At 48.3% G+C, this 27,564-nt stretch overlaps 1 protein-coding gene across 14 annotated transcripts in view; it reads right to left on the reverse strand.

Annotated features, from left to right (window-relative positions):
• Positions 1-27,564, reverse strand: part of ikbkg (inhibitor of nuclear factor kappa B kinase regulatory subunit gamma) — a 54,961-nt gene that overhangs the window by 15,551 nt on the left and 11,846 nt on the right. For 8 of the 14 annotated variants that reach the window (XR_016487563.1, XM_090204067.1, XM_090204068.1 and 5 more), the window contains exons 7-11: positions 26,862-26,964; positions 24,044-24,159; positions 4,297-4,449; positions 3,426-3,498; positions 1,294-1,428 (exon numbers count right to left, since the gene is read on the reverse strand). Coding sequence is in view for 13 of the 14 variants with exons in the window: in XM_090204067.1 (XP_090060193.1) it covers positions 1,294-1,428; positions 3,426-3,498; positions 4,297-4,449; positions 24,044-24,159; positions 26,862-26,964 (580 nt within the window). In the remaining variant the exon portion in view is untranslated. Of the gene's footprint in view, positions 1-1,293; positions 1,429-3,425; positions 3,499-4,296; positions 4,450-24,043; positions 24,160-26,861; positions 27,253-27,564 lie in introns of all 14 variants that reach the window. The other 6 variants (XM_090204060.1, XM_090204058.1, XM_090204059.1 and 3 more) reach the window with 1 other exon arrangement.

Below are 27,564 nucleotides of genomic sequence, written 5' to 3' on the forward strand. Positions count from 1 at the left end.
GTAATGCCAGGGTAATGGGTAGAGAATAGAGGTTGTAATGCCAGGGTAATGGGTAGAGAATAGAGGTTGTAATGCCAGGTAGAGAATAGAGGTTGTAATGCCAGGGTAGAGAATAGAGGTTGTAATGCCAGGGTAATGTGTAGAGAATAGAGGTTGTAATGCCAGGGTAGAGAATAGAAGTTGTAATGCCAGGGTAATGGATAGAGAATAGAGGTTGTAATGCCAGGGTAATGGATAGAGAATAGAGGTTGTAATGCCAGGGTAATGGGTAGAGAATAGAGGTTGTAATGCCAGGGTAATGGGTAGAGAAGAGGTTGTAATGCCAGGGTAATGGATAGAGAATAGAGGTTGTAATGCCAGGGTAGAGAATATAAGTTGTAATGCCAGGGTAATGGGTAGAGGTTGTAATGCCAGGGTAGAGAATAGAGGTTGTAATGCCAGGGTAGAGAATATAGGTTGTAATGCCAGGGTAATGGGTAGAGAATAGAGTTTGTAATGCCAGGGTAATGGGTAGAGAATAGAGGTTGTAATGCCAGGGTAATGGGTAGAGGTTGTAATGCCAGGGTAGAGAATAGAGGTTGTAATGCCAGGGTAGAGAATATAGGTTGTAATGCCAGGGTAATGGGTAGAGAATAGAGGTTGTAATGCCAGGGTAGAGAATAGAGGTTGTAATGCCAGGATAATGGATAGAGAGTAGAGGTTGTAATGCCAGGGTAATGGGGAGAGGTTGTAATTCCAGGGTAATGGGGAGAGAATAGAGGTTGTAATGCCAGGGTAATGGGTAGAGAATAGAGGTTGTAATGCCAGGGTAATGGAGAGAGAATAGAGGTTGTAATGTACCTGGGTAGTGAGAACAGTGGTGGGTGTGTGTACCTGGGCAGTTTTAACAGGGGTGAGTGTGTGTACCTGGGCAGTGTGAACAGGGGTGAGTGTGTGTACCTGGGCACTGTGAACAGGGGTGAGTGTGTGTACCTGGGCAGTCAGAACAGGGGTGAGAACAGGGGTGAGTGTGTGTACCTGGGCAGTCAGAACAGGGGCAAGTGTGTGTACCTGGGCAGTGAGAACAGGGGTGAGTGTGTGTACCTGGGCAGTGAGAACAGGGGTGAGTGTGTGTACCTGGGCAGTGAGAACAGGGGTGAGTGTGTGTACCTGGGCAGTGAGAACAGGGGTGAGTGTGTGTACCTGGGCAGTGAGAACAGGGGTGAGTGTGTGTACCTGGGCAGTGAGAACAGGGGTTAGAACAGGGGTGAGTGTGTGTACCTGGACAGTGTGAACAGGGGTGAGTGTGTGTACCTGGGCAGTCAGAACAGGAACGGTCTCTAGAGATCCTCTCTGTTGCTCCACCTCTTCCTTCAGCTTGTCAATCAGATCCTGTTTCAGAGCCAAAGCTCTCTCTGCCTCCTCCAGACGAACAACCATGTCTCCTCCCTACACACACATGGTGTTATTAGTGACTGTTGTCTCTTCCTCTGCCACACACACACACACACACACCCTCTGCCACACACTAGAGGTCGACCGATTATTGGAGGGCAAAAAATATATTTAAAAAATCGTCCGAATTGTATTTATTTGTAATAATGACAATTACAACAATACTGAACTCTTATTTTAACTTAATATAATACATCAATAAAATCAATTTAGCCTCAAGTAGATAATGAAACATGTTCAATTTGATTTAAATAATGCAAAAACAAAGTGTTGGAGAAGAAAGTAAAAGTGCAATATGTGTCATGTAAGAAAGCTAACGTTTCAGTTCCTTGCTCAGAACATGAGAACATATGAAAGCTGGTGGTTCCTTTTAACATGAGTCTTCAATATTCCCAGGTAAGAAGTTTTAGGTTGTAGTTATTATAGGAATTATAGGACTATTTCCCTCTATACCATTTGTATTTCATTAACCTTTGACTATTGGATGTACTTATAGGCACTTTAGTATTGCTCGCAACGAGCCTGGCGGCCCAAACTGTTGTATATACCCTGACTCTGCGTGCAATGAACGCAAGAGAAGTGACACAATTTCCCTGGTTAATATTGCCTGCTTAACATTAATTTCTTAGCTAAATATGCAGGTTTAAAAAAATAAATCGATTTTAAGAAAGGCGTTGATGTTTATGGTTAGGTACATTTGTGCAACGATTGTGTTTTTGTTAAATCATTTCCCCGTTTGGCGAAGTTGGCTGTCTTTGTTAGGAAGAAATAGTCTTCACACAGTTCGCAACGAGCCCGGCGGCCCAAACTGCTGCATATACTCCGACTCTGTTGCACAGAACGCAAGAGAAGTGACAATTTCCATAGTTAAAAGAAAATCATGTTAGCAGGCAATATTAACTAAATATGCAGGTTTAAAAATATATAATTGTCTGTATTGATTTTAAGAAAGGCATTGATGTTCATGGTTATGTACACATTGGAGCAACGATACGCACCGCATCAATTATATGCAACGCAGGACATGCTAGATAAACTAGTAATATCATCAACCATGTGTAGTTAACTAGTGATTATGATTGATTGTTTTTTACAAGATAAGTTTAATGCTAGCTAGCAACTTACCTTGGCTTCAATGAGAGGCAGGTGGTTATTGCGTTGGACTAGTTAACTGTAAGGTTGCAAGATTGGATCCCCCGAGCTGACAAGGTAAAAATCTGTCGTTCTGCCCCTGAACAAGGCAGTTAACCCACCGTTCCCAGGCCGTCATTGAAAATAAGAATTTGTTCTTAACTGACTTGCCTGGTTAAATAAAGGTTAAATGTAAAAAAAAAAAAAAAAATATATATATATATATATATATATATATATATATATATATATATATATATATATATATATATATATATATATATATATATATATATATATATATATATATATATATATATATATATATATATATATATATATATATTTTGTATTTTAATTATAAATCAGCTAAATCGGTGCCCAAAAATACAGATTTTCGATTGTTATGAAAACTTGAAATCGGCCCTAATTAATCGGCCATTCCGATTAATCGGTCGACCTCTAACACACACCCTCTGCCACACACACACACACACCCTCTGCCACACACACACACACCCTCTGCCAAAACACACACACACACACCCTCTGCCACACACACACACACCCTCTGCCACACACACACACACACACCCTCTGCCACACACACACACACCCTCTGCCACACACACACACACCCTCTGCCACACACACACACACCGCCACACACACCCTCTGACACACACACACACACACACACACACCCTCTGCCACACACACACACAGACCCTCTGCCACACACACCGCCACACACACACACACACACCGCCACACACACCGCCACACACACCGCCACACACACCGCCACACACACCCTCTGCCACACACACCGCCACACACACCCCCCCTCTGCCACACACCTCAGTCTTGAGTTTGGTGTCGTAGTCCTTAAACAGACAGGTGTAGGCGTGCTGCAGCTGGGCAAGCTTCCTCCTGGAAGACATTATTATTATCACAATATGGATTAGTGTGTACCTCTTCAGTAACAACCAGGCGGGCAGTCTCTAGGTTGTGTGTGTGTGTGTACCTCTCCTCAGTAATAACCAGGCGGTCAGTCTTCAGTGCGGTCTCTAGGTTGTGTGTGTGTGTGTACCTCTCCTCAGTAATAACCAGGCGGTCAGTCTTCAGTGCGGTCTCTAGGTTGTGTGTGTGTGTGTGTACCTCTCCTCAGTAATAACCAGGCGGTCAGTCTTCAGGGCGGTCTCTAGGTTGTGTGTGTACCTCTCCTCAGTAATAACCAGGCGGTCAGTCTTCAGGGCGGTCTCTAGGTTGTGTGTGTGTGTGTACCTCTCCTCAGTAATAACCAGGCGGTCAGTCTTCAGGGCGGTCTCTAGGTTGTGTGTGTACCTCTCCTCAGTAATAACCAGGCGGTCAGTCTTCAGGGCAGTCTCTAGGTTGTGTGTGTGTGTACCTCTCCTCAGTAATAACCAGGCGGTCAGTCTTCAGTGCGGTCTCTAGGTTGTGTGTGTGTGTGTGTACCTCTCCTCAGTAATAACCAGGCGATCAGTCTTCAGGGCGGTCTCTAGGTTGTGTGTGTACCTCTCCTCAGTAATAACCAGGCGGTCAGTCTTCAGGGCGGTCTCTAGGTTGTGTGTGTGTGTGTACCTCTCCTCAGTAATAACCAGGCGGTCAGTCTTCAGGGCGGTCTCTAGGTTGTGTGTGTACCTCTCCTCAGTAATAACCAGGCGATCAGTCTTCAGGGCGGTCTCTAGGTTGTGTGTGTGTGTGTACCTCTCCTCAGTAATAACCAGGCGGTCAGTCTTCAGGGCGGTCTCTAGGTTGTGTGTCTGCAGCAGTAGTTTGTCTACCGTCACAGAGTGCTGCTTCCTCTGTTGTTCCATCTCTCTCTCTGATGCTGCCAATGACTCCCGAGTACTGCTCAGCCTGCACACACACACACACAGAGAGAGAGAGTGCGGTGCGTGTAGTGAGTGCCTGTTGAGGAAATCCCTGTCTGACTGAAAAGGTGTTTTGTTTTGCCTACACAAAATTACAACCCCAGTAGTCATCACATCAAGAAGAGTCTCCACCACTACCTCATCACATCAAGAAGAGTCTCCACCACTACAGTCATCACATCAAGGAGAGTCTCCACCACTACCTCATCACAACAAGAAGAGTCTCCACCACTACAGTCATCACATCAAGGAGAGTCTCCACCACTACCTCATCACAACAAGAAGAGTCTCCACCACTACCTCATCACATCAAGGAGAGTCTCCACCACTACAGTCATCACATCAAGGAGAGTCTCCACCACTACCTCATCACATCAAGGAGAGTCTCCACCACTACAGTCATCACATCAAGAAGAGTCTCCACCACTACAGTCATCACATCAAGGAGAGTATCCACCACTACAGTCATCACATCAAGGAGAGTCTCCACCACTACCTCATCACAACAAGAAGAGTCTCCACCACTACCTCATCACAACAAGAAGAGTCTCCACCACTACCTCATCACAACAAGAAGAGTCTCCACCACTACAGTCATCACATCAAGGAGAGTCTCCACCACTACCTCATCACAACAAGAAGAGTCTCCACCACTACCTCATCACAACAAGAAGAGTCTCCACCACTACCTCATCACAACAAGAAGAGTCTCCACCACTACCTCATCACAACAAGAAGAGTCTCCACCACTACCTCATCACAACAAGAAGAGTCTCCACCACTACCTCATCACAACAAGAAGAGTCTCCACCACTACAGTCATCACATCAAGGAGAGTCTCCACCACTACCTCATCACAACAAGAAGAGTCTCCACCACTACCTCATCACAACAAGAAGAGTCTCCACCACTACCTCATCACAACAAGAAGAGTCTCCACCACTACCTCATCACAACAAGAAGAGTCTCCACCACTACCTCATCACAACAAGAAGAGTCTCCACCACTACAGTCATCACAACAAGAAGAGTCTCCACCACTACCTCATCACAACAAGAAGAGTCTCCACCACTACAGTCATCACATCAAGGAGAGTCTCCACCACTACCTCATCACAACAAGAAGAGTCTCCACCACTACAGTCATCACATCAAGGAGAGTCTCCACCACTACAGTCATCACATCAAGGAGAGTCTCCACCACTACCTCATCACAACAAGAAGAGTCTCCACCACTACAGTCATCACATCAAGGAGAGTCTCCACCACTACAGTCATCACATCAAGGAGAGTCTCCACCACTACCTCATCACATCAAGGAGAGTCTCCACCACTACAGTCATCACATCAAGGAGAGTCTCCACCACTACCTCATCACAACAAGAAGAGTCTCCACCACTACCTCATCACATCAAGGAGAGTCTCCACCACTACAGTCATCACATCAAGGAGAGTCTCCACCACTACCTCATCACAACAAGAAGAGTCTCCACCACTACCTCATCACAACAAGAAGAGTCTCCACCACTACAGTCATCACATCAAGGAGAGTCTCCACCGCTACAGTCATCACAACAAGGGTAGCCTAAAGGGGCGGCAGGTAGCCTAGAGGGGCGGCAGGTAGCCTAGAGGGGCGGCAGGTAGCCTAGAGGGACGGCAGGAAGCCTAGAGGGACGGCAGGTAGCCTAGAGGGACGGCAGGTAGCCTAGAGGGACGGCAGGTAGCCTAGAGGGACGGCAGGAAGCCTAGAGGGACGGCAGGTAGCCTAGAGGGACGGCAGGTAGCCTAGAGGGACGGCAGGTAGCCTAGAGGGACGGCAGGTAGCCTAGAGGGGCGGCAGGTAGCCTAGAGGGGCGGCAGGTAGCCTAGAGGGGCGGCAGGTAGCCTAGAGGGGCGGCAGGTAGCCTAGAGGGGCGGCAGGTAGCCTAGAGGGGCGGCAGGTAGCCTAGAGGGGCGGCAGGGAGCCTAGAGGGGCGGCAGGGAGCCTACAGGGGCGGCAGGGAGCCTACAGGGGCGGCAGGGAGCCTACAGGGGCGGCAGGGAGCCTACAGGGGTGGCAGGGAGCCTACAGGGGCGGCAGGGAGCCTACAGGGGCGGCAGGGAGCCTACAGGGGCGGAAGGTGCCTACAGGGGCGGCAGGAAGCCTAAAGGGACGGCAGGTAGCCTAGAGGCGCGGCAGGTAGCCTAGAGGCGCGGCAGGTAGCCTAGAGGCGCGGCAGGTAGCCTAGAGGCGCGGCAGGTAGCTAGGTTGCAGGATTGAATCCCCGAGCTGACAAGGTAAAAATCTGTCATTCTGCCCTGGAGCAAGGCTGTTAACCCACTGTTCTCTGGGCGCTGAAGACGTGGATGTCGATTAAGGCAGGGGTTGGGTTAAAATGCGGAAGACACATTTAAGTTAAATACATTCAGTTGCACAGTTCAGTTGTACAACTAGGTATCCACATTTCCTCAATGAAACATAACATGGGTTTGGAACCAGAGTTGTCTGCATGCCACAAGCTTAGTGAACTCACCGAGACAGCTAAAGCTTAGGCAACTTGTTGACACACACACACACACAGGTCTGGGTGATGTGGCTAAAATATCACATTACAATATTTTTCATTTTTGACAGTATTAGATGTTATAATGTTGTTGAAAAGCAAAAATCCTAAATGTTCTTCATATATATATATGAATATATATATACATGTGTGTATGTATATATACATGTGTGTGTGTGTGTATATATATATATATATACACACACACACTGCTCAAAAAAATAAAGGGAACACTTAAACAACACGATGTAACTCCAAGTCAATCACACTTCTGTGAAATCAAACTGTCCACTTAGGAAGCAACACTGATTGACAATAAATGTCACATGCTGTTGTGCAAATGGAATAGACAACAGGTGGAAATTATAGGCAATTAGGAAGACACCCCCAATAAAGGAGTGGTTCTGCAGGTGATAACCACAGACCACTTCTCAGTTCCTATGCTTCCTGGCTGAGGTTTTGGTCACTTTTGAATGCTGGCGGTGCTTTCACTCTAGTGGTAGTATGAGACGGAGTCTACAACCCACACAAGTGGCTCAGGTAGTGCGGCTCATCCAGGATGGCACATCAATGCGAGCTGTGGCAAGAAGGTTTGCTGTGTCTGTCAGCGTAGTGTCCAGAGCATGGAGGCGCTACCAGGAGACAGGCCAGTACATCAGGAGATGTGGAGGAGGCCGTAGGAGGGCAACAACCCAGCAGCAGGACCGCTACCTCCGCCTTTGTGCAAGGAGGAGCAGGAGGAGCACTGCCAGAGCCCAGCAAAATGACCTCCTGCAGGCCACAAATGTGCATGTGTCTGCTCAAATGGTCAGAAACAGACTCCATGAGGGTGGTATGAGGGCCCGACGTCCACAGGTGGGGGTTGTGCTTACAACCCAACACCGTGCAGGACGTTTGGCATTTGCCAGAAAACACCAAGATTGGCAAATTCGCCACTGGCGCCCTGTGCTCTTCACAGATGAAAGGAGGTTCACACTGAGCACATGTCACAGACGTGACAGAGTCTGGAGATGCCGTGGAGAACGTTCTGCTGCCTGCAACATCCTCCAGCATGACCGGTTTGGCGGTGGGTCAGTCATGGTGTGGGGTGGCATTTCTTTGGGGGGCCGCACAGTCCTCCATGTGCTCGCCAGAGGTAGCCTGACTGCCATTAGGTACCGAGATGAGATCCTCAGACCCCTTGTGAGACCATATGCTGGTGCGGTTGGCCCTGGGTTCCTCCTAATGCAAGACAATGCTAGACCTCATGTGGCTGGAGTGTGTCAGCAGTTCCTGCAAGAGGAAGGCATTGATGCTATGGACTGGCCCGCCCGTTCCCCAGACCTGAATCCAATTGAGCACATCTGGGATATCATCTCTCGCTCCATCCACAGACTGTCCAGGAGTTGGCGGATGCTTTAGTCCAGGTCTGGGAGGAGATCCCTCAGGAGACCATCCGCCACCTCATCAGGAGCATGCCCAGGCGTTGTAGGGAGGTCATACAGGCACGTGGAGGCCACACACACTACTGAGCCTCATTTTGACTTGTTTTAAGGACATGACATCAACGTTGGATCAGCCTGTAGTGTGGTTTTCTACTTTAATTTGGAGTATGACTCCAAATCCAGACCTCGATGGGTTGATAAATTTGATTTCCATTGATCATTTTTGTGTGATTTTGTTGTCAGCACATTCAACTATGTAAAGACAAAAGTATTTAATAAGAATATTTCATTCATTCAGATCTAAGATGTGTTATTTTAGTGTTCCCTTTATTTGAGCAGTGTATATATAAAACACTATGGTGGTAATACATTATAAATGTGTTTCCCAGTGGACCCTAATTCATGTTAAATGAAATGTTCTCTCTTACTTAGCTTTGACGTAGCAAAAACACGAAGGCTTTTTTTTTTTTTTAAATTTATTTGACCTTTATTTAACTAGGCAAGTCAGTTAAGAACAAATTCTTATTTTCAATGACGGCCTGGGAACAGTGGGTTAACTGCCTGTTCAGGGGCAGAACGACAGATTTGTACCTTGTCAGCTCGGGGGTTTGAACTCGCAACCTTCCGGTTACTAGTCCAACACTCTAGCCACTAGGCTACCCTGCCGCCCCGGCTTCCTGTCTGATATACCTCAACATGCTGATCGAGGTCTGTACCAGCTCCGGATCAGGCTGCATTAGCTATCTGGTTACAGATTAGTGGCGAAAGAGATTTATTTTAGACACAATTTGCCAAAGACAAAAACAACTAGCTTTTTGCAGACAGTAAGATACACAAACTAATAGTGGAATTATAGAACAAAGTAGAAATTAGCATCGGTGTCACCAACATCTGCAGCATTGACCATGTGACCGTGCATACTGTCACCAACATCATGTGACCGTGCATACTGTCACCAACATCATGTGACCGTGCATACTGTCACCAACATCATGTGACCGTGCATACTGTCACCAACATCATGTGACCGTGCATACTGTCACCAACACCATGTGACCGTGCATACTGTCACCAACATCATGTGACCGTGCATACTGTCACCAACAACATGTGACCGTGCATACTGTCACCAACATCATGTGACCGTGCATACTGTCACCAACATCATGTGACCGTGCATACTGTAACCAACACCATGTGACCGTGCATACTGTCACCAACATCATGTGACCGTGCATACTGTCACCAACACCATGTGACCGTGCATACTGTCACCAACACCATGTGACCGTGCATACTGTCACCAACATCATGTGACCGTGCATACTGTCACCAACACCATGTGACCGTGCATACTGTCACCAACATCATGTGACCGTGCATACTGTCACCAACATCATCTGACCGTGCATAATGTCACCAACATCATGTGACCGTGCATACTGTCACCAACATCATGTGACCGTGCATACTGTCACCAACACCATGTGACCGTGCATACTGTCACCAACATCATGTGACCGTGCATACTGTCACCAACATCATCTGACCGTGCATACTGTCACCAACATCATGTGACCGTGCATACTGTCACCAACATCATGTGACCGTGCATACTGTCACCAACATCATGTGACCGTGCATACTGTCACCAACATCATGTGACCGTGCATACTGTCACCAACATCATGTGACCGTGAATACTGTCACCAACACCATGTGACCGTGCATACTGTCACCAACATCTGCAGCATTGACCATGTGACCGTGCATACTGTCACCAACACCATGTGACCGTGCATACTGTCACCAACATCATGTGACCGTGCATACTGTCACCAACACCATGTGACTGTGCATACTGTCACCAACACCATGTGACCGTGCATACTGTCACCAACACCATGTGACCGTGCATACTGTCACCAACACCATGTGACCGTGCATACTGTCACCAACATCTGCAGCATTGACCATGTGACCGTGCATACTGTCACCAACACCATGTGACCGTGCATACTGTCACCAACATCATGTGACTGTGCATACTGTCACCAACATCATGTGACTGTGCATACTGTCACCAACATGTGACCGTTCATACTGTCACCAACATCATGTGAACGTGCATACTGTCACCAACATCATGTGACCGTGCATACTGTCACCAACATCTGCAGCATTGACCATGTGACCGTGCATACTGTCACCAACACCATGTGACCGTGCATACTGTCACCAACACCATGTGACCGTGCATACTGTCACCAACATCATGTGACTGTGCATACTGTCACCAACATCATGTGACCGTTCATACTGTCACCAACATCATGTGACCGTGCATACTGTCACCAACACCATGTGACCGTGCATACTGTCACCAACATCATGTGACCGTGCATACTGTCACCAACACCATGTGACCGTGCATACTGTCACCAACACCATGTGACCGTGCATACTGTCACCAACATCATGTGACCGTGCATACTGTCACCAACACCATGTGACCGTGCATACTGTCACCAACATCATGTGACCGTGCATACTGTCACCAACATCATGTGACCGTGCAAACTGTCCCTGCATCCGCAGCATTGACCATGTGACCGTGCATACTCTCCCTGCATCCGCAGCATTGACCATGTGACCGTGCATACTGTCACCAACACCATGTGACCGTGCATACTGTCACCAACATCATGTGACCGTGCATACTGTCACCAACATCATGTGACCATGCATACTGTCACCAACACCATGTGACCGTGCATACTGTCACCAACACCATGTGACCGTGCATACTGTCACCAACATCATGTGACCGTGCATACTGTCACCAACATCATCTGACCGTGCATACTGTCACCAACATCATGTGACCGTGCATACTGTCACCAACATCATGTGACCGTGCATACTGTCACCAACACCATGTGACCGTGCATACTGTCACCAACATCATGTGACCGTGCATACTGTCACCAACATCATCTGACCGTGCATACTGTCACCAACATCATGTGACCGTGCATACTGTCACCAACATCATGTGACCGTGCATACTGTCACCAACATCATGTGACCGTGCATACTGTCACCAACATCATGTGACCGTGCATACTGTCACCAACATCATGTGACCGTGCATACTGTCACCAACACCATGTGACCGTGCATACTGTCACCAACATCTGCAGCATTGACCATGTGACCGTGCATACTGTCACCAACACCATGTGACCGTGCATACTGTCACCAACATCATGTGACCGTGCATACTGTCACCAACACCATGTGACTGTGCATACTGTCACCAACATCATGTGACCGTGCATACTGTCACCAACACCATGTGACCGTGCATACTGTCACCAACACCATGTGACCGTGCATACTGTCACCAACATCATGTGACCGTGCATACTGTCACCAACATCATGTGACCGTGCATACTGTCACCAACATCATGTGACCGTGCATACTGTCACCAACACCATGTGACCGTGCATACTGTCACCAACATCATGTGACTGTGCATACTGTCACCAACATCATGTGACTGTGCATACTGTCACCAACATCATGTGACCGTTCATACTGTCACCAACATCATGTGACCGTGCATACTGTCACCAACATCATGTGACCGTGCATACTGTCACCAACATCTGCAGCATTGACCATGTGACCGTGCATACTGTCACCAACACCATGTGACCGTGCATACTGTCACCAACATCATGTGACTGTGCATACTGTCACCAACATCATGTGACCGTTCATACTGTCACCAACATCATGTGACCGTGCATACTGTCACCAACACCATGTGACCGTGCATACTGTCACCAACACCATGTGACCGTGCATACTGTCACCAACATCATGTGACCGTGCATACTGTCACCAACACCATGTGACCGTGCATACTGTCACCAACACCATGTGACCGTGCATACTGTCACCAACATCATGTGACCGTGCATACTGTCACCAACATCATGTGACCGTGCATACTGTCACCAACACCATGTGACCGTGCATACTGTCACCAACACCATGTGACCGTGCATACTGTCACCAACATCATGTGACTGTGCATACTGTCACCAACATCATGTGACCGTGCATACTGTCACCAACACCATGTGACCGTGCATACTGTCACCAACATCATGTGACCGTGCATACTGTCACCAACATCATGTGACCGTGCATACTGTCACCAACACCATGTGACCGTGCATACTGTCACCAACATCATGTGACCGTGCATACTGTCACCAACATCATGTGACCGTGCATACTGTCACCAACATCATGTGACCGTGCATACTGTCACCAACACCATGTGACCGTGCATACTGTCACCAACACCATGTGACGTGCATACTGTCACCAACACCATGTGACCGTGCATACTGTCACCAACACCATGTGACCGTGCATACTGTCACCAACACCATGTGACCGTGCATACTGTCACCAACATCATGTGACTGTGCATACTGTCACCAACATCATGTGACTGTGCATACTGTCACCAACACAATGTGACGTGCATACTGTCACCAACACCATGTGACCGTGCATACTGTCACCAACACCACGTGACCGTGCATACTGTCACCAACACCATGTGACCGTGCATACTGTCCCTGCATCCGCAGCATTGACCATGTGACCGTGCATACTGTCACCAACATCATGTGACCGTGCATACTGTCACCAACATCATGTGACCGTGCATACTGTCACCAACACCATGTGACTGTGCATACTGTCACCAACATCATGTGACCGTGCATACTGTCACCAACACCATGTGACTGTGCATACTGTCACCAACACCATGTGACTGTGCATACTGTCACCAACACCATGTGACCGTGCATACTGTCACCAACATCATGTGACTGTGCATACTGTCACCAACACCATGTGACTGTGCATACTGTCACCAACACCATGTGACTGTGCATACTGTCACCAACACCATGTGACCGTGCATACTGTCACCAACATCATGTGACCGTGCATACTGTCACCAACACCATGTGACTGTGCATACTGTCACCAACACCATGTTACCGTGCATACTGTCACCAACATCATGTGACCGTGCATACTGTCACCAACATCTGCAGCATTGACCATGTGACCGTGCATACTGTCACCAACATGTGACCGTGCATACTGTCACCAACATGTGACCGTGCATACTGTCACCAACACCATGTGACCGTGCATACTGTCACCAACATCATGTGACCATGCATACTGTCACCAACATCATGTGACCGTGCATACTGTCACCAACATCTGCAGCATTGACCATGTGACTGTGCATATTGTCCCTGCATCCGCAGCATTGACCATGTGACCGTGCATACTGTCACCAACACCCGCAGCACTGACCATGTGACTGTGCATATTGTCCCTGCATCCGCAGCATTGACCATGTGACCGTGCATACTGTCACCAACATCATGTGACCGTGCATACTGTCACCAACACCATGTGACCGTGCATTCTGTCCCTGCATCATGTGACCGTGCATACTGTCACCAACACCATGTGACCGTGCATACTGTCCCTGCATCATGTGACCGTGCATACTGTCACCAACACCATGTGACTGTGCATACTGTCCCTGCATCATGTGACCGTGCATACTGTCACCAACATCATGTGACCGTGCATACTGTCCCTGCATCATGTGACCGTGCATACTGTCACCAACACCATGTGACCGTGCATACTGTCCCTGCATCATGTGACCGTGCATACTGTCACCAACATCATGTGACCGTGCATACTCTCCCTGCATCATGTGACCGTGCATACTGTCCCTGCATCATGTGACCGTGCATACTGTCCCTGCATCATGTGACCGTGCATACTGTCCCTGCATCATGTCACCGTGCATACTGTCACCAACATCATGTGACCGTGCATACTGTCACCAACATCATGTGACCGTGCATACTGTCACCAACATCATGTGACCGTGCATACTGTCACCAACACCATGTGACCGTGCATACTGTCACCAACATCATGTGACCGTGCATACTGTCACCAACACCATGTGACCGTGCATACTGTCACCAACATCATGTGACCGTGCATACTGTCACCAACATCCGCAGCACTGACCATGTGACCGTGCATACTGTCACCAACACCATGTGACCGTGAATACTGTCACCAACATCTGCAGCACTGACCATGTGACCGTGCATACTGTCACCAACACCATGTGACCGTGCATACTGTCACCAACACCATGTGACCGTGCATACTGTCACCAACACCATGTGACCGTGCATACTGTCACCAACATCATGTGACCGTGCATACTGTCACCAACACCATGTGACCGTGCATACTGTCACCAACACCATGTGACCGTGCATACTGTCACCAACATCATGTGACCGTGCATACTGTCACCAACATCATGTGACCGTGCATACTGTCACCAACACCATGTGACCGTGCATACTGTCACCAACACCATGTCACCAACATCATGTGACTGTGCATACTGTCACCAACACAATGTGACGTGCATACTGTCACCAACACCATGTGACCGTGCATACTGTCACCAACACCATGTGACCGTGCATACTGTCACCAACATCATGTGACTGTGCATACTGTCACCAACATCATGTGACCGTTCATACTGTCACCAACATCATGTGACCGTGCATACTGTCACCAACACCATGTGACCGTGCATACTGTCACCAACACCATGTGACCGTGCATACTGTCACCAACATCATGTGACTGTGCATACTGTCACCAACATCATGTGACTGTGCATACTATCACCAACACAATGTGACGTGCATACTGTCACCAACACCATGTGACCGTGCATACTGTCACCAACACCACGTGACCGTGCATACTGTCACCAACACCATGTGACCGTGCATACTGTCCCTGCATCCGCAGCATTGACCATGTGACCGTGCAGACTGTCACCAACATCTGCAGCATTGACCATGTGACCGTGCATACTGTCACCAACATCATGTGACCGTGCATACTGTCACCAACATCATGTGACCGTGCATACTGTCACCAACATCATGTGACCGTGCATACTGTCACCAACATCATGTGACCGTGCATACTGTCACCAACACCATGTGACTGCGCATACTGTCACCAACATCATGTGACCGTGCATACTGTCACCAACACCATGTGACTGTGCATACTGTCACCAACACCATGTGACTGTGCATACTGTCACCAACACCATGTGACCGTGCATACTGTCACCAACATCATGTGACTGTGCATACTGTCACCAACACCATGTGACTGTGCATACTGTCACCAACACCATGTGACTGTGCATACTGTCACCAACACCATGTGACCGTGCATACTGTCACCAACATCATGTGACCGTGCATACTGTCACCAACACCATGTGACCGTGCATACTGTCACCAACACCATGTGACCGTGCATACTGTCACCAACACCATGTGACCGTGCATACTGTCACCAACATCATGTGACCGTGCATACTGTCACCAACACCATGTGACCGTGCATACTGTCACCAACACCATGTGACCGTGCATACTGTCACCAACATCATGTGACCGTGCATACTGTCACCAACATCATGTGACCGTGCATACTGTCACCAACATCATGTGACCGTGCATACTGTCACCAACACCATGTGACCGTGCATACTGTCACCAACAACTGCAGCATTGACCATGTGACCGTGCATACTGTCACCAACACCATGTGACCGTGCATACTGTCACCAACACCATGTGACCGTGCATACTGTCACCAACATCATGTGACCGTGCATACTGTCACCAACATCATGTGACCGTTCATACTGTCACCAACACCATGTGACCGTGCATACTGTCACCAACACCATGTGACCGTGCATACTGTCACCAACACCATGTGACCGTGCATACTGTCACCAACACCATGTGACCGTGCATACTGTCACCAACATCATGTGACCGTGCATACTGTCACCAACACCATGTGACCGTGCATACTGTCACCAACATCATGTGACCGTGCATACTGTCACCAACATCATGTGACCGTGCATACTGTCACCAACATCATGTGACCGTGCATACTGTCACCAACACCATGTGACCGTGCATACTGTCACCAACACCATGTGACGTGCATACTGTCACCAACACCATGTGACCGTGCATACTGTCACCAACACCATGTGACCGTGCATACTGTCACCAACATCATGTGACCGTGCATACTGTCACCAACATCATGTGACTGTGCATACTGTCACCAACATCATGTGACTGTGCATACTGTCACCAACACAATGTGACGTGCATACTGTCACCAACACCATGTGACCGTGCATACTGTCACCAACACCACGTGACCGTGCATACTGTCACCAACACCATGTGACCGTGCATACTGTCCCTGCATCCGCAGCATTGACCATGTGACCGTGCAGACTGTCACCAACATCTGCAGCATTGACCATGTGACCGTGCATACTGTCACCAACATCATGTGACCGTGCATACTGTCACCAACATCATGTGACCGTGCATACTGTCACCAACATCATGTGACCGTGCATACTGTCACCAACACCATGTGACTGTGCATACTGTCACCAACATCATGTGACCGTGCATACTGTCACCAACACCATGTGACTGTGCATACTGTCACCAACACCATGTGACTGTGCATACTGTCACCAACACCATGTGACTGTGCATACTGTCACCAACACCATGTGACCGTGCATACTGTCACCAACATCATGTGACTGTGCATACTGTCACCAACACCATGTGACTGTGCATACTGTCACCAACACCATGTGACTGTGCATACTGTCACCAACACCATGTGACCGTGCATACTGTCACCAACATCATGTGACCGTGCATACTGTCACCAACACCATGTGACTGTGCATACTGTCACCAACACCATGTTACCGTGCATACTGTCACCAACATCATGTGACCGTGCATACTGTCCCTGCATCTGCAGCATTGACCATGTGACTGTGCATACTGTCACCAACATCTGCAGCATTGACCATGTGACCGTGCATACTGTCACCAACATGTGACCGTGCATACTGTCACCAACACCATGTGACCGTGCATACTGTCACCAACACCATGTGACCGTGCATACTGTCACCAACATCATGTGACTGTGCATACTGTCACCAACATCATGTGACCGTTCATACTGTCACCAACATCATGTGACCGTGCATACTGTCACCAACACCATGTGACCGTGCATACTGTCACCAACACCATGTGACCGTGCATACTGTCACCAACATCATGTGACCGTGCATACTGTCACCAACACCATGTGACCGTGCATACTGTCACCAACACCATGTGACCGTGCATACTGTCACCAACATCATGTGACCGTGCATACTGTCACCAACATCATGTGACTGTGCATACTGTCACCAACATCATGTGACCGTGCATACTGTCACCAACACCATGTGACCGTGCATACTGTCACCAACATCATGTGACCGTGCATACTGTCACCAACATCATGTGACCGTGCATACTGTCACCAACACCATGTGACCGTGCATACTGTCACCAACATCATGTGACCGTGCATACTGTCACCAACATCATGTGACCGTGCATACTGTCACCAACATCATGTGACCGTGCATACTGTCACCAACATCATGTGACCGTGCATACTGTCACCAACACCATGTGACCGTGCATACTGTCACCAACACCATGTGACGTGCATACTGTCACCAACACCATGTGACCGTGCATACTGTCACCAACACCATGTGACCGTGCATACTGTCACCAACACCATGTGACCGTGCATACTGTCACCAACATCATGTGACTGTGCATACTGTCACCAACATCATGTGACTGTGCATACTGTCACCAACACAATGTGACGTGCATACTGTCACCAACACCATGTGACCGTGCATACTGTCACCAACACCACGTGACCGTGCATACTGTCACCAACACCATGTGACCGTGCATACTGTCCCTGCATCCGCAGCATTGACCATGTGACCGTGCAGACTGTCACCAACATCTGCAGCATTGACCATGTGACCGTGCATACTGTCACCAACATCATGTGACCGTGCATACTGTCACCAACATCATGTGACCGTGCATACTGTCACCAACATCATGTGACCGTGCATACTGTCACCAACACCATGTGACTGTGCATACTGTCACCAACATCATGTGACCGTGCATACTGTCACCAACACCATGTGACTGTGCATACTGTCACCAACACCATGTGACTGTGCATACTGTCACCAACACCATGTGACCGTGCATACTGTCACCAACATCATGTGACTGTGCATACTGTCACCAACACCATGTGACTGTGCATACTGTCATCAACACCATGTGACCGTGCATACTGTCACCAACACCATGTGACCGTGCATACTGTCACCAACACCATGTGACCGTGCATACTGTCACCAACACCATGTGACCGTGCATACTGTCACCAACACCATGTGACCGTGCATACTGTCACCAACACCATGTGACCGTGCATACTGTCACCAACATCATGTGACCGTGCATACTGTCACCAACACCATGTGACCGTGCATACTGTCACCAACACCATGTGACCGTGCATACTGTCACCAACATCATGTGACCGTGCATACTGTCACCAACATCATGTGACCGTGCATACTGTCACCAACACCATGTGACCGTGCATACCCTCACCAACACCATGTGACCGTGCATACTGTCACCAACAACTGCAGCATTGACCATGTGACCGTGCATACTGTCACCAACACCATGTGACCGTGCATACTGTCACCAACACCATGTGACCGTGCATACTGTCACCAACATCATGTGACTGTGCATACTGTCACCAACATCATGTGACCGTTCATACTGTCACCAACATCATGTGACCGTGCATACTGTCACCAACACCATGTGACCGTGCATACTGTCACCAACATCATGTGACCGTGCATACTGTCACCAACATCATGTGACCGTGCATACTGTCACCAACATCATGTGACCGTGCATACTGTCACCAACACCATGTGACCGTGCATACTGTCACCAACATCATGTGACCGTGCATACTGTCACCAACATCATGTGACCGTGCATACTGTCACCAACATCATGTGACCATGCATACTGTCACCAACACCATGTGACCGTGCATACTGTCACCAACACCATGTGACGTGCATACTGTCACCAACACCATGTGACCGTGCATACTGTCACCAACACCATGTGACCGTGCATACTGTCACCAACATCATGTGACCGTGCATACTGTCACCAACATCATGTGACTGTGCATACTGTCACCAACATCATGTGACTGTGCATACTGTCACCAACACAATGTGACGTGCATACTGTCACCAACACCATGTGACCGTGCATACTGTCACCAACACCACGTGACCGTGCATACTGTCACCAACACCATGTGACCGTGCATACTGTCCCTGCATCCGCAGCATTGACCATGTGACCGTGCAGACTGTCACCAACATCTGCAGCATTGACCATGTGACCGTGCATACTGTCACCAACATCATGTGACCGTGCATACTGTCACCAACATCATGTGACCGTGCATACTGTCACCAACATCATGTGACCGTGCATACTGTCACCAACACCATGTGACTGTGCATACTGTCACCAACACCATGTGACTGTGCATACTGTCACCAACACCATGTGACCGTGCATACTGTCACCAACATCATGTGACTGTGCATACTGTCACCAACACCATGTGACTGTGCATACTGTCACCAACACCATATGACTGTGCATACTGTCACCAACACCATGTGACCGTGCATACTGTCACCAACATCATGTGACCGTGCATACTGTCACCAACACCATGTGACTGTGCATACTGTCACCAACACCATGTTACCGTGCATACTGTCACCAACATCATGTGACCGTGCATACTGTCCCTGCATCTGCAGCATTGACCATGTGACCGTGCATACTGTCACCAACATCTGCAGCATTGACCATGTGACCGTGCATACTGTCACCAACATGTGACCGTGCATACTGTCACCAACACCATGTGACCGTGCATACTGTCACCAACATCATGTGACCATGCATACTGTCACCAACATCATGTGACCGTGCATACTGTCACCAACATCTGCAGCATTGACCATGTGACTGTGCATATTGTCCCTGCATCCGCAGCATTGACCATGTGACCGTGCATACTGTCACCAACATCATGTGACCGTGCATACTGTCACCAACACCATGTGACCGTGCATTCTGTCCCTGCATCATGTGACCGTGCATACTGTCACCAACACCATGTGACCGTGCATACTGTCCCTGCATCATGTGACCGTGCATACTGTCACCAACACCATGTGACTGTGCATACTGTCCCTGCATCATGTGACCGTGCATACTGTCACCAACATCATGTGACCGTGCATACTGTCCCTGCATCATGTGACCGTGCATACTGTCACCAACACCATGTGACCGTGCATACTGTCCCTGCATCATGTGACCGTGCATACTGTCACCAACATCATGTGACCGTGCATACTGTCCCTGCATCATGTGACCGTGCATACTGTCACCAACACCATGTGACCGTGCATTCTGTCCCTGCATCATGTGACCGTGCATACTGTCACCAACACCATGTGACCGTGCATACTGTCCCTGCATCATGTGACCGTGCATACTGTCCCTGCATCATGTGACCGTGCATACTGTCCCTGCATCATGTGACCGTGCATACTGTCCCTGCATCATGTGACCGTGCATACTGTCCCTGCATCATGTGACCGTGCATACTGTCACCAACATCATGTGACCGTGCATACTGTCACCAACATCATGTGACCGTGCATACTGTCACCAACATCATGTGACCGTGCATACTGTCACCAACACCATGTGACCGTGCATACTGTCACCATCATCATGTGACCGTGCATACTGTCACCAACACCATGTGACCGTGCATACTGTCACCAACATCATGTGACCGTGCATACTGTCACCAACATCCGCAGCACTGACCATGTGACCGTGCATACTGTCACCAACACCATGTGACCGTGAATACTGTCACCAACATCTGCAGCACTGACCATGTGACCGTGCATATTGTCCCTGCGAGTGGTTGTTGTGACTCAGGGTAGCTGAGTGACAGGGGTGTTCGTGGAAAGAGACAAGGAGAGAGAGGACTGACGTAGCAGAGACAAGGAGAGAGAGGACTGACGTAGCAGAGACAAGGAGAGAGAGGACTGACGTAGCAGAGACAAGGAGAGAGAGGACTGACGTAGCAGAGACAAGGAGAGAGAGGACTGACGTAGCAGAGACAAGGAGAGAGATGGAGACTGACGTAGCAGAGTGAACTATAAAAACAGACATCGTTCCATGTGGAGTCTGAGAATAAAACCCAAACCGGTCTCCCATCAGCACCAGCAGAGAGTAAAATCCAAACCGGTCTCCCATCAGCACCAGTAGAGAGTAAAACCCAAACCGGTCTCCCATCAGCACCAGTAGAGAGTAAAACCCAAACCGGTCTCCCATCAGCACCAGTAGAGAGTAAAACCCAAACCGGTCTCCCATCAGCACCAGTAGAGAGTAAAACCCAAACCCGTCTCCCATCAGCACCAGTAGAGAGTAAAACCCAAACCGGTCTCCCATCAGCACCAGTAGAGAGTAAAACCCAAACCGGTCTCCCATCAGCACCAGTAGACAGTAAAACCCAAACCGGTCACCCATCAGCACCAGTAGAGAGTAAAACCCAAACCGGTCTCCCATCAGCACCAGTAGAGAGTAAAACCCAAACCGGTCTCCCATCAGCACCAGTAGAGAGTAAAACCCAAACCGGTCTCCCATCAGCACCAGTAGAGAGTAAAACCCAAACCGGTCTCCCATCAGCACCAGTAGAGAGTAAAACCCAAACCGGTCTCCCATCAGCACCAGTAGAGAGTAAAACCCAAACCGGTCACCCATCAGCACCAGTAGAGAGTAAAACCCAAACCGGTCTCCCATCAGCACCAGTAGAGAGTAAAACCCAAACCGGTCTCCCATCAGCACCAGTAGAGAGTAAAACCCAAACCGGTCTCCCATCAGCACCAGTAGACAGTAAAACCCAAACCGGTCACCCATCAGCACCAGTAGAGAGTAAAACCCAAACCGGTCTCCCATCAGCACCAGTAGAGAGTAAAACCCAAACCGGTCTCCCATCAGCACCAGTAGAGAGTAAAACCCAAACCGGTCTCCCATCAGCACCAGTAGAGAGTAAAACCCAAACCGGTCTCCCATCAGCACCAGTAGACAGTAAAACCCAAACCGGTCACCCATCAGCACCAGTAGAGAGTAAAACCCAAACCGGTCTCCCATCAGCACCAGTAGAGAGTAAAACCCAAACCGGTCTCCCATCAGCACCAGTAGAGAGTAAAACCCAAACCGGTCTCCCATCAGCACCAGTAGAGAGTAAAACCCAAACCGGTCTCCCATCAGCACCAGTAGAGAGTAAAACCCAAACCGGTCTCCCATCAGCACCAGTAGAGAGTAAAACCCAAACCGGTCTCCCATCAGCACCAGTAGAGAGTAAAACCCAAACCGGTCACCCATCAGCACCAGTAGAGAGTAAAACCCAAACCGGTCTCCCATCAGCACCAGTAGAGAGTAAAACCCAAACCGGTCTCCCATCAGCACCAGTAGACAGTAAAACCCAAACCGGTCTCCCATCAGCACCAGTAGAGAGTAAAACCCAAACCGGTCTCCCATCAGCACCAGTAGACAGTAAAACCCAAACCGGTCACCCATCAGCACCAGTAGAGAGTAAAACCCAAACCGGTCTCCCATCAGCACCAGTAGAGAGTAAAACCCAAACCGGTCTCCCATCAGCACCAGTAGAGAGTAAAACCCAAACCGGTCTCCCATCAGCACCAGTAGAGAGTAAAACCCAAACCGGTCTCCCATCAGCACCAGTAGACAGTAAAACCCAAACCGGTCACCCATCAGCACCAGTAGAGAGTAAAACCCAAACCGGTCTCCCATCAGCACCAGTAGAGAGTAAAACCCAAACCGGTCTCCCATCAGCACCAGTAGAGAGTAAAACCCAAACCGGTCTCCCATCAGCACCAGTAGAGAGTAAAACCCAAACCGGTCTCCCATCAGCACCAGTAGAGAGTAAAACCCAAACCGGTCTCCCATCAGCACCAGTAGAGAGTAAAACCCAAACCGGTCTCCCATCAGCACCAGTAGAGAGTAAAACCCAAACCGGTCTCCCATCAGCACCAGTAGAGAGTAAAACCCAAACCGGTCTCCCATCAGCACCAGTAGAGAGTAAAACCCAAACCGGTCTCCCATCAGCACCAGTAGAGAGTAAAACCCAAACCAGTCTCCCATCAGCACCAGTAGAGAGTAAAACCCAAACCGGTCACCCATCAGCACCAGTAGAGAGTAAAACCCAAACCGGTCTCCCATCAGCACCAGTAGTTGTCATACCTGTCGTCCAGGATGTTGCGGTCCTGCTGGCTCCGGTCCAAACAGCTCTGTCTCTCTCTCAGCTCTCCCAGGAGAGACGTCACCTGGGCCTTCAGCGCCTCGACATCCTTATCCAGCTAAACACACAGACAGATAGTAGTACTGTCTGACAGACAGACAGACAGACAGACAGATAGTAGTACTGTCTGACAGACAGACAGACAGACAGACAGATAGTAGTACTGTCTGACAGACAGATAGTAGTACTGTCTGACAGACAGATAGTACTGAAAGGACCAGACAGACAGATAGTAGTACTGTCTGACAGACAGATAGTAGTACTGTCTGACAGACAAATAGTAGTACTGTCTGACAGACAAATAGTAGTACTGTCTCACAGACAGATAGTAGTACTGTCTGACAGACAGATAGTAGTACTGTCTGACAGACAGATAGTAGTACTGTCTGACAGACAGATAGTAGTACTGTCTGACAGACAGATAGTAGTACTGTCTCACAGACAGATAGTAGTACTGTCTGACAGACAGATAGTAGTACTGTCTGACAGACAAATAGTAGTACTGTCTGACAGACAAATAGTAGTGCTGTCTGACAGACAAATAGTAGTACTGTCTCACAGACAGATAGTAGTACTGTCTGACAGACAGATAGTAGTACTGTCTGACAGACAGATAGTAGTACTGTCTGACAGACAGATAGTAGTACTGTCTGACAGACAGATAGTAGTGAAAGGACCAGACAGACAGATAGTAGTACTGTCTGACAGACAGATAGTACTGAAAGGACCAGACAGATAGTAGTACTGTCTGACAGACAGATAGTACTGAAAGGACCAGACAGATAGTAGTGAAAGGACCAGGCAGTAGGACTGACTGTTACACAAAATGACTAAGTCTGGTGTGTGTACCTGGGTACAGTGTGTGTGTAGTGTGTGTGTGTACCTGGGTACAGTGTGTGTGTAGTGTGTGTGTGTGTACCTGGGTACATTGTGTGTGTGTGTGTGTGTGTGTGTGTGTGTGTGTGTGTGTGTGTGTACCTGGGTACAGTGTGTGTGTGTACCTGGGTACAGTGTGTGTGTGTAGTGTGTACCTGGGTACAGTGTGTGTAGTGTGTGGTGTAGTGTGTGGTGTATAGTGTAGAGTGTATAGTGTAGAGTGTATAGTGTAGTGTAGAGTGTATAGTGTAGTGTTGAGTGTGTGGTGTAGTGTAGTGTGTGTGGTGTAGTGTAGTGTGTAGTGTAGTGTGTAGAGCGTGTAGTGTAGTGTGTAACGCGTGGTGTAGTGTAGTGTGTGGTGTAGTGTGTAGTGTAGTGTGTAGTGTAGTGTAGTGTGTAGTGTATAGTGTAGTGTATAGTGTAGTGTATAGTGTAGTGTGTGGTGTAGTGTGTAGTGTAAAGTGTAGTGTATGGTGTAGTGTATAGTGTGGTGTATAGTGTAGTGTAAAGTGTAGTGTAGTGTGTATAGTGTAGTGTGTAGTGTAATGTGTAGTGTGTAGTGTATAGTGTAATGTGTAGTGTAATGTGTAGTGTGTAGTGTATAGTGTAATGTGTAGTGTAAAGTGTAGTGTAGTGTAGTGTAGTGTGTAGTGTAATGTAGTGTAGTGTAATGTGTAGTGTAATGTGTAGTGTAAAGTGTAGTGTGTAGTGTATAGTGTAATGTGTAGTGTAAAGTGTAGTGTAGTGTAGTGTAGTGTATAGTGTAATGTGTAGTGTAATGTGTAGTGTAAAGTGTAGTGTAGTGTAGTGTAGTGTGTAGTGTAATGTAGTGTAGTGTATAGTGTAGTGTGTAGTGTAGTGTAGTGTGTAGTGTGTAGTGTATAGTGTAATGTGTAGTGTAATGTGTAGTGTAAAGTGTAGTGTAGTGTATAGTGTAGTGTGTAGTGTAGTGTGTAGTGTAGAGTGTAGTGTGTAGTGTATAGTGTAGTGTGTATAGTGTAGTGTATAGTGTAGTGTAGTGTGTAGTGTAGTGTGTAGTGTAGTGTGTAGTGTAATGTGTGTAGTGTGTAATGTGTGGTGTAGTGTATGGTGTAGTGTATAGTGTAGTGTGTAGTGTAGTGTGTAGTGTAGAGTGTGTAGTGTAGTGTGTAGTGTATAGTGTAGTGTAGAGTGTGTAGTGTAGTGTGTAGTGTAGAGTGTGTAGTGTAGTGTGTAGTGTATAGTGTAGTGTGTAGTGTATAGTGTAGTGTGTATAGTGTAGTGTATAGTGTAGTGTAGTGTGTAGTGTAGTGTGTAGTGTAGAGTGTGTAGTGTAGTGTGTAGTGTAGAGTGTGTAGTGTAGTGTGTAGTGTATAGTGTAGTGTGTAGTGTATAGTGTAGTGTGTATAGTGTAGTGTATAGTGTAGTGTAGTGTGTAGTGTAGTGTGTAGTGTAGTGTGTAGTGTAATGTGTGTAGTGTGTAATGTGTGGTGTAGTGTATGGTGTAGTGTATAGTGTAGTGTATAGTGTAGTGTATAGTGTAGTGTGTAGTGTAGTGTGTAGTGTAGTGTGTAGTGTAATGTGTGTAGTGTGTATTGTGTGGTGAAGTGTATAGTGTAGTATGTAGTGCGTAGTGTAGTGTGTAGTATAGTGTTTAGTGTAGTGTGTAGTATAGTGTGTAGTAGTGTGTAGTGTGTAGTGTAGTATAGTGTAGTATAGTGTGTAGTATAGTGTGTAGTAGAGTGTGTAGTGTAGTGTGTAGTATAGTGTGCAGTGTAGTGTGTAGTGTGTAGTGTAGATTGTAGTGTATAGTGTTTAGTATAGTGTGTAGTGTGTAGTGTATAGCGTAGTGTAGTGTCTAGTGTGTAGTGTAGTGTAGTGTGTAGTGTGTAGTGTAGTGTGTACCTGGGTACAGTCTTTGTCTTTCTGTTTAAGCAGCACTTCAGTTCTGTCTCTCTGAGCTGAACTCTTCTGGAGGGAATCCAACTGCTCCTGCAGCTCTTTGTACCTACACACACACACACACACACACACACACACACACACACACACAGGGACACACACACACACACACACACACACACACACACACACACACACACACAGGGACACACACACACACACACACACACACACAGGGACACACACACGCACACCACACACAGGGACACCACACCACACCACACACAGGGACACCACACCACACAACACACAGGGACACCACACCCACACAACACACAGGGACACCACACCACACACACAGGGACACCTCACCACACCACACACACAGGGACACCTCACCACACCACACACACAGGGACACCACACCACACACACAGGGACACCACACCACACACACAGGGACACCACACCACACACACAGGGACACCACACCACACACACAGGGACACCACACCACACACACAGGGACACCACACCACACACACAGGGACACCACACCACACACACAGGGACACCACACCACACACACAGGGACACCACACCACACACACAGGGACACCACACCACACACACAGGGACACCACACACACACACAGGGACACCACACACACAGGGACACCACACCACACACACAGGGACACCACAC

Source organism: Oncorhynchus mykiss, chromosome 16, assembly GCF_057628025.1.
Source record: "Oncorhynchus mykiss isolate SJ-2025 chromosome 16, ASM5762802v1, whole genome shotgun sequence".
In the NCBI taxonomy this organism is placed as follows: Eukaryota; Metazoa; Chordata; class Actinopteri; order Salmoniformes; family Salmonidae; genus Oncorhynchus; species Oncorhynchus mykiss.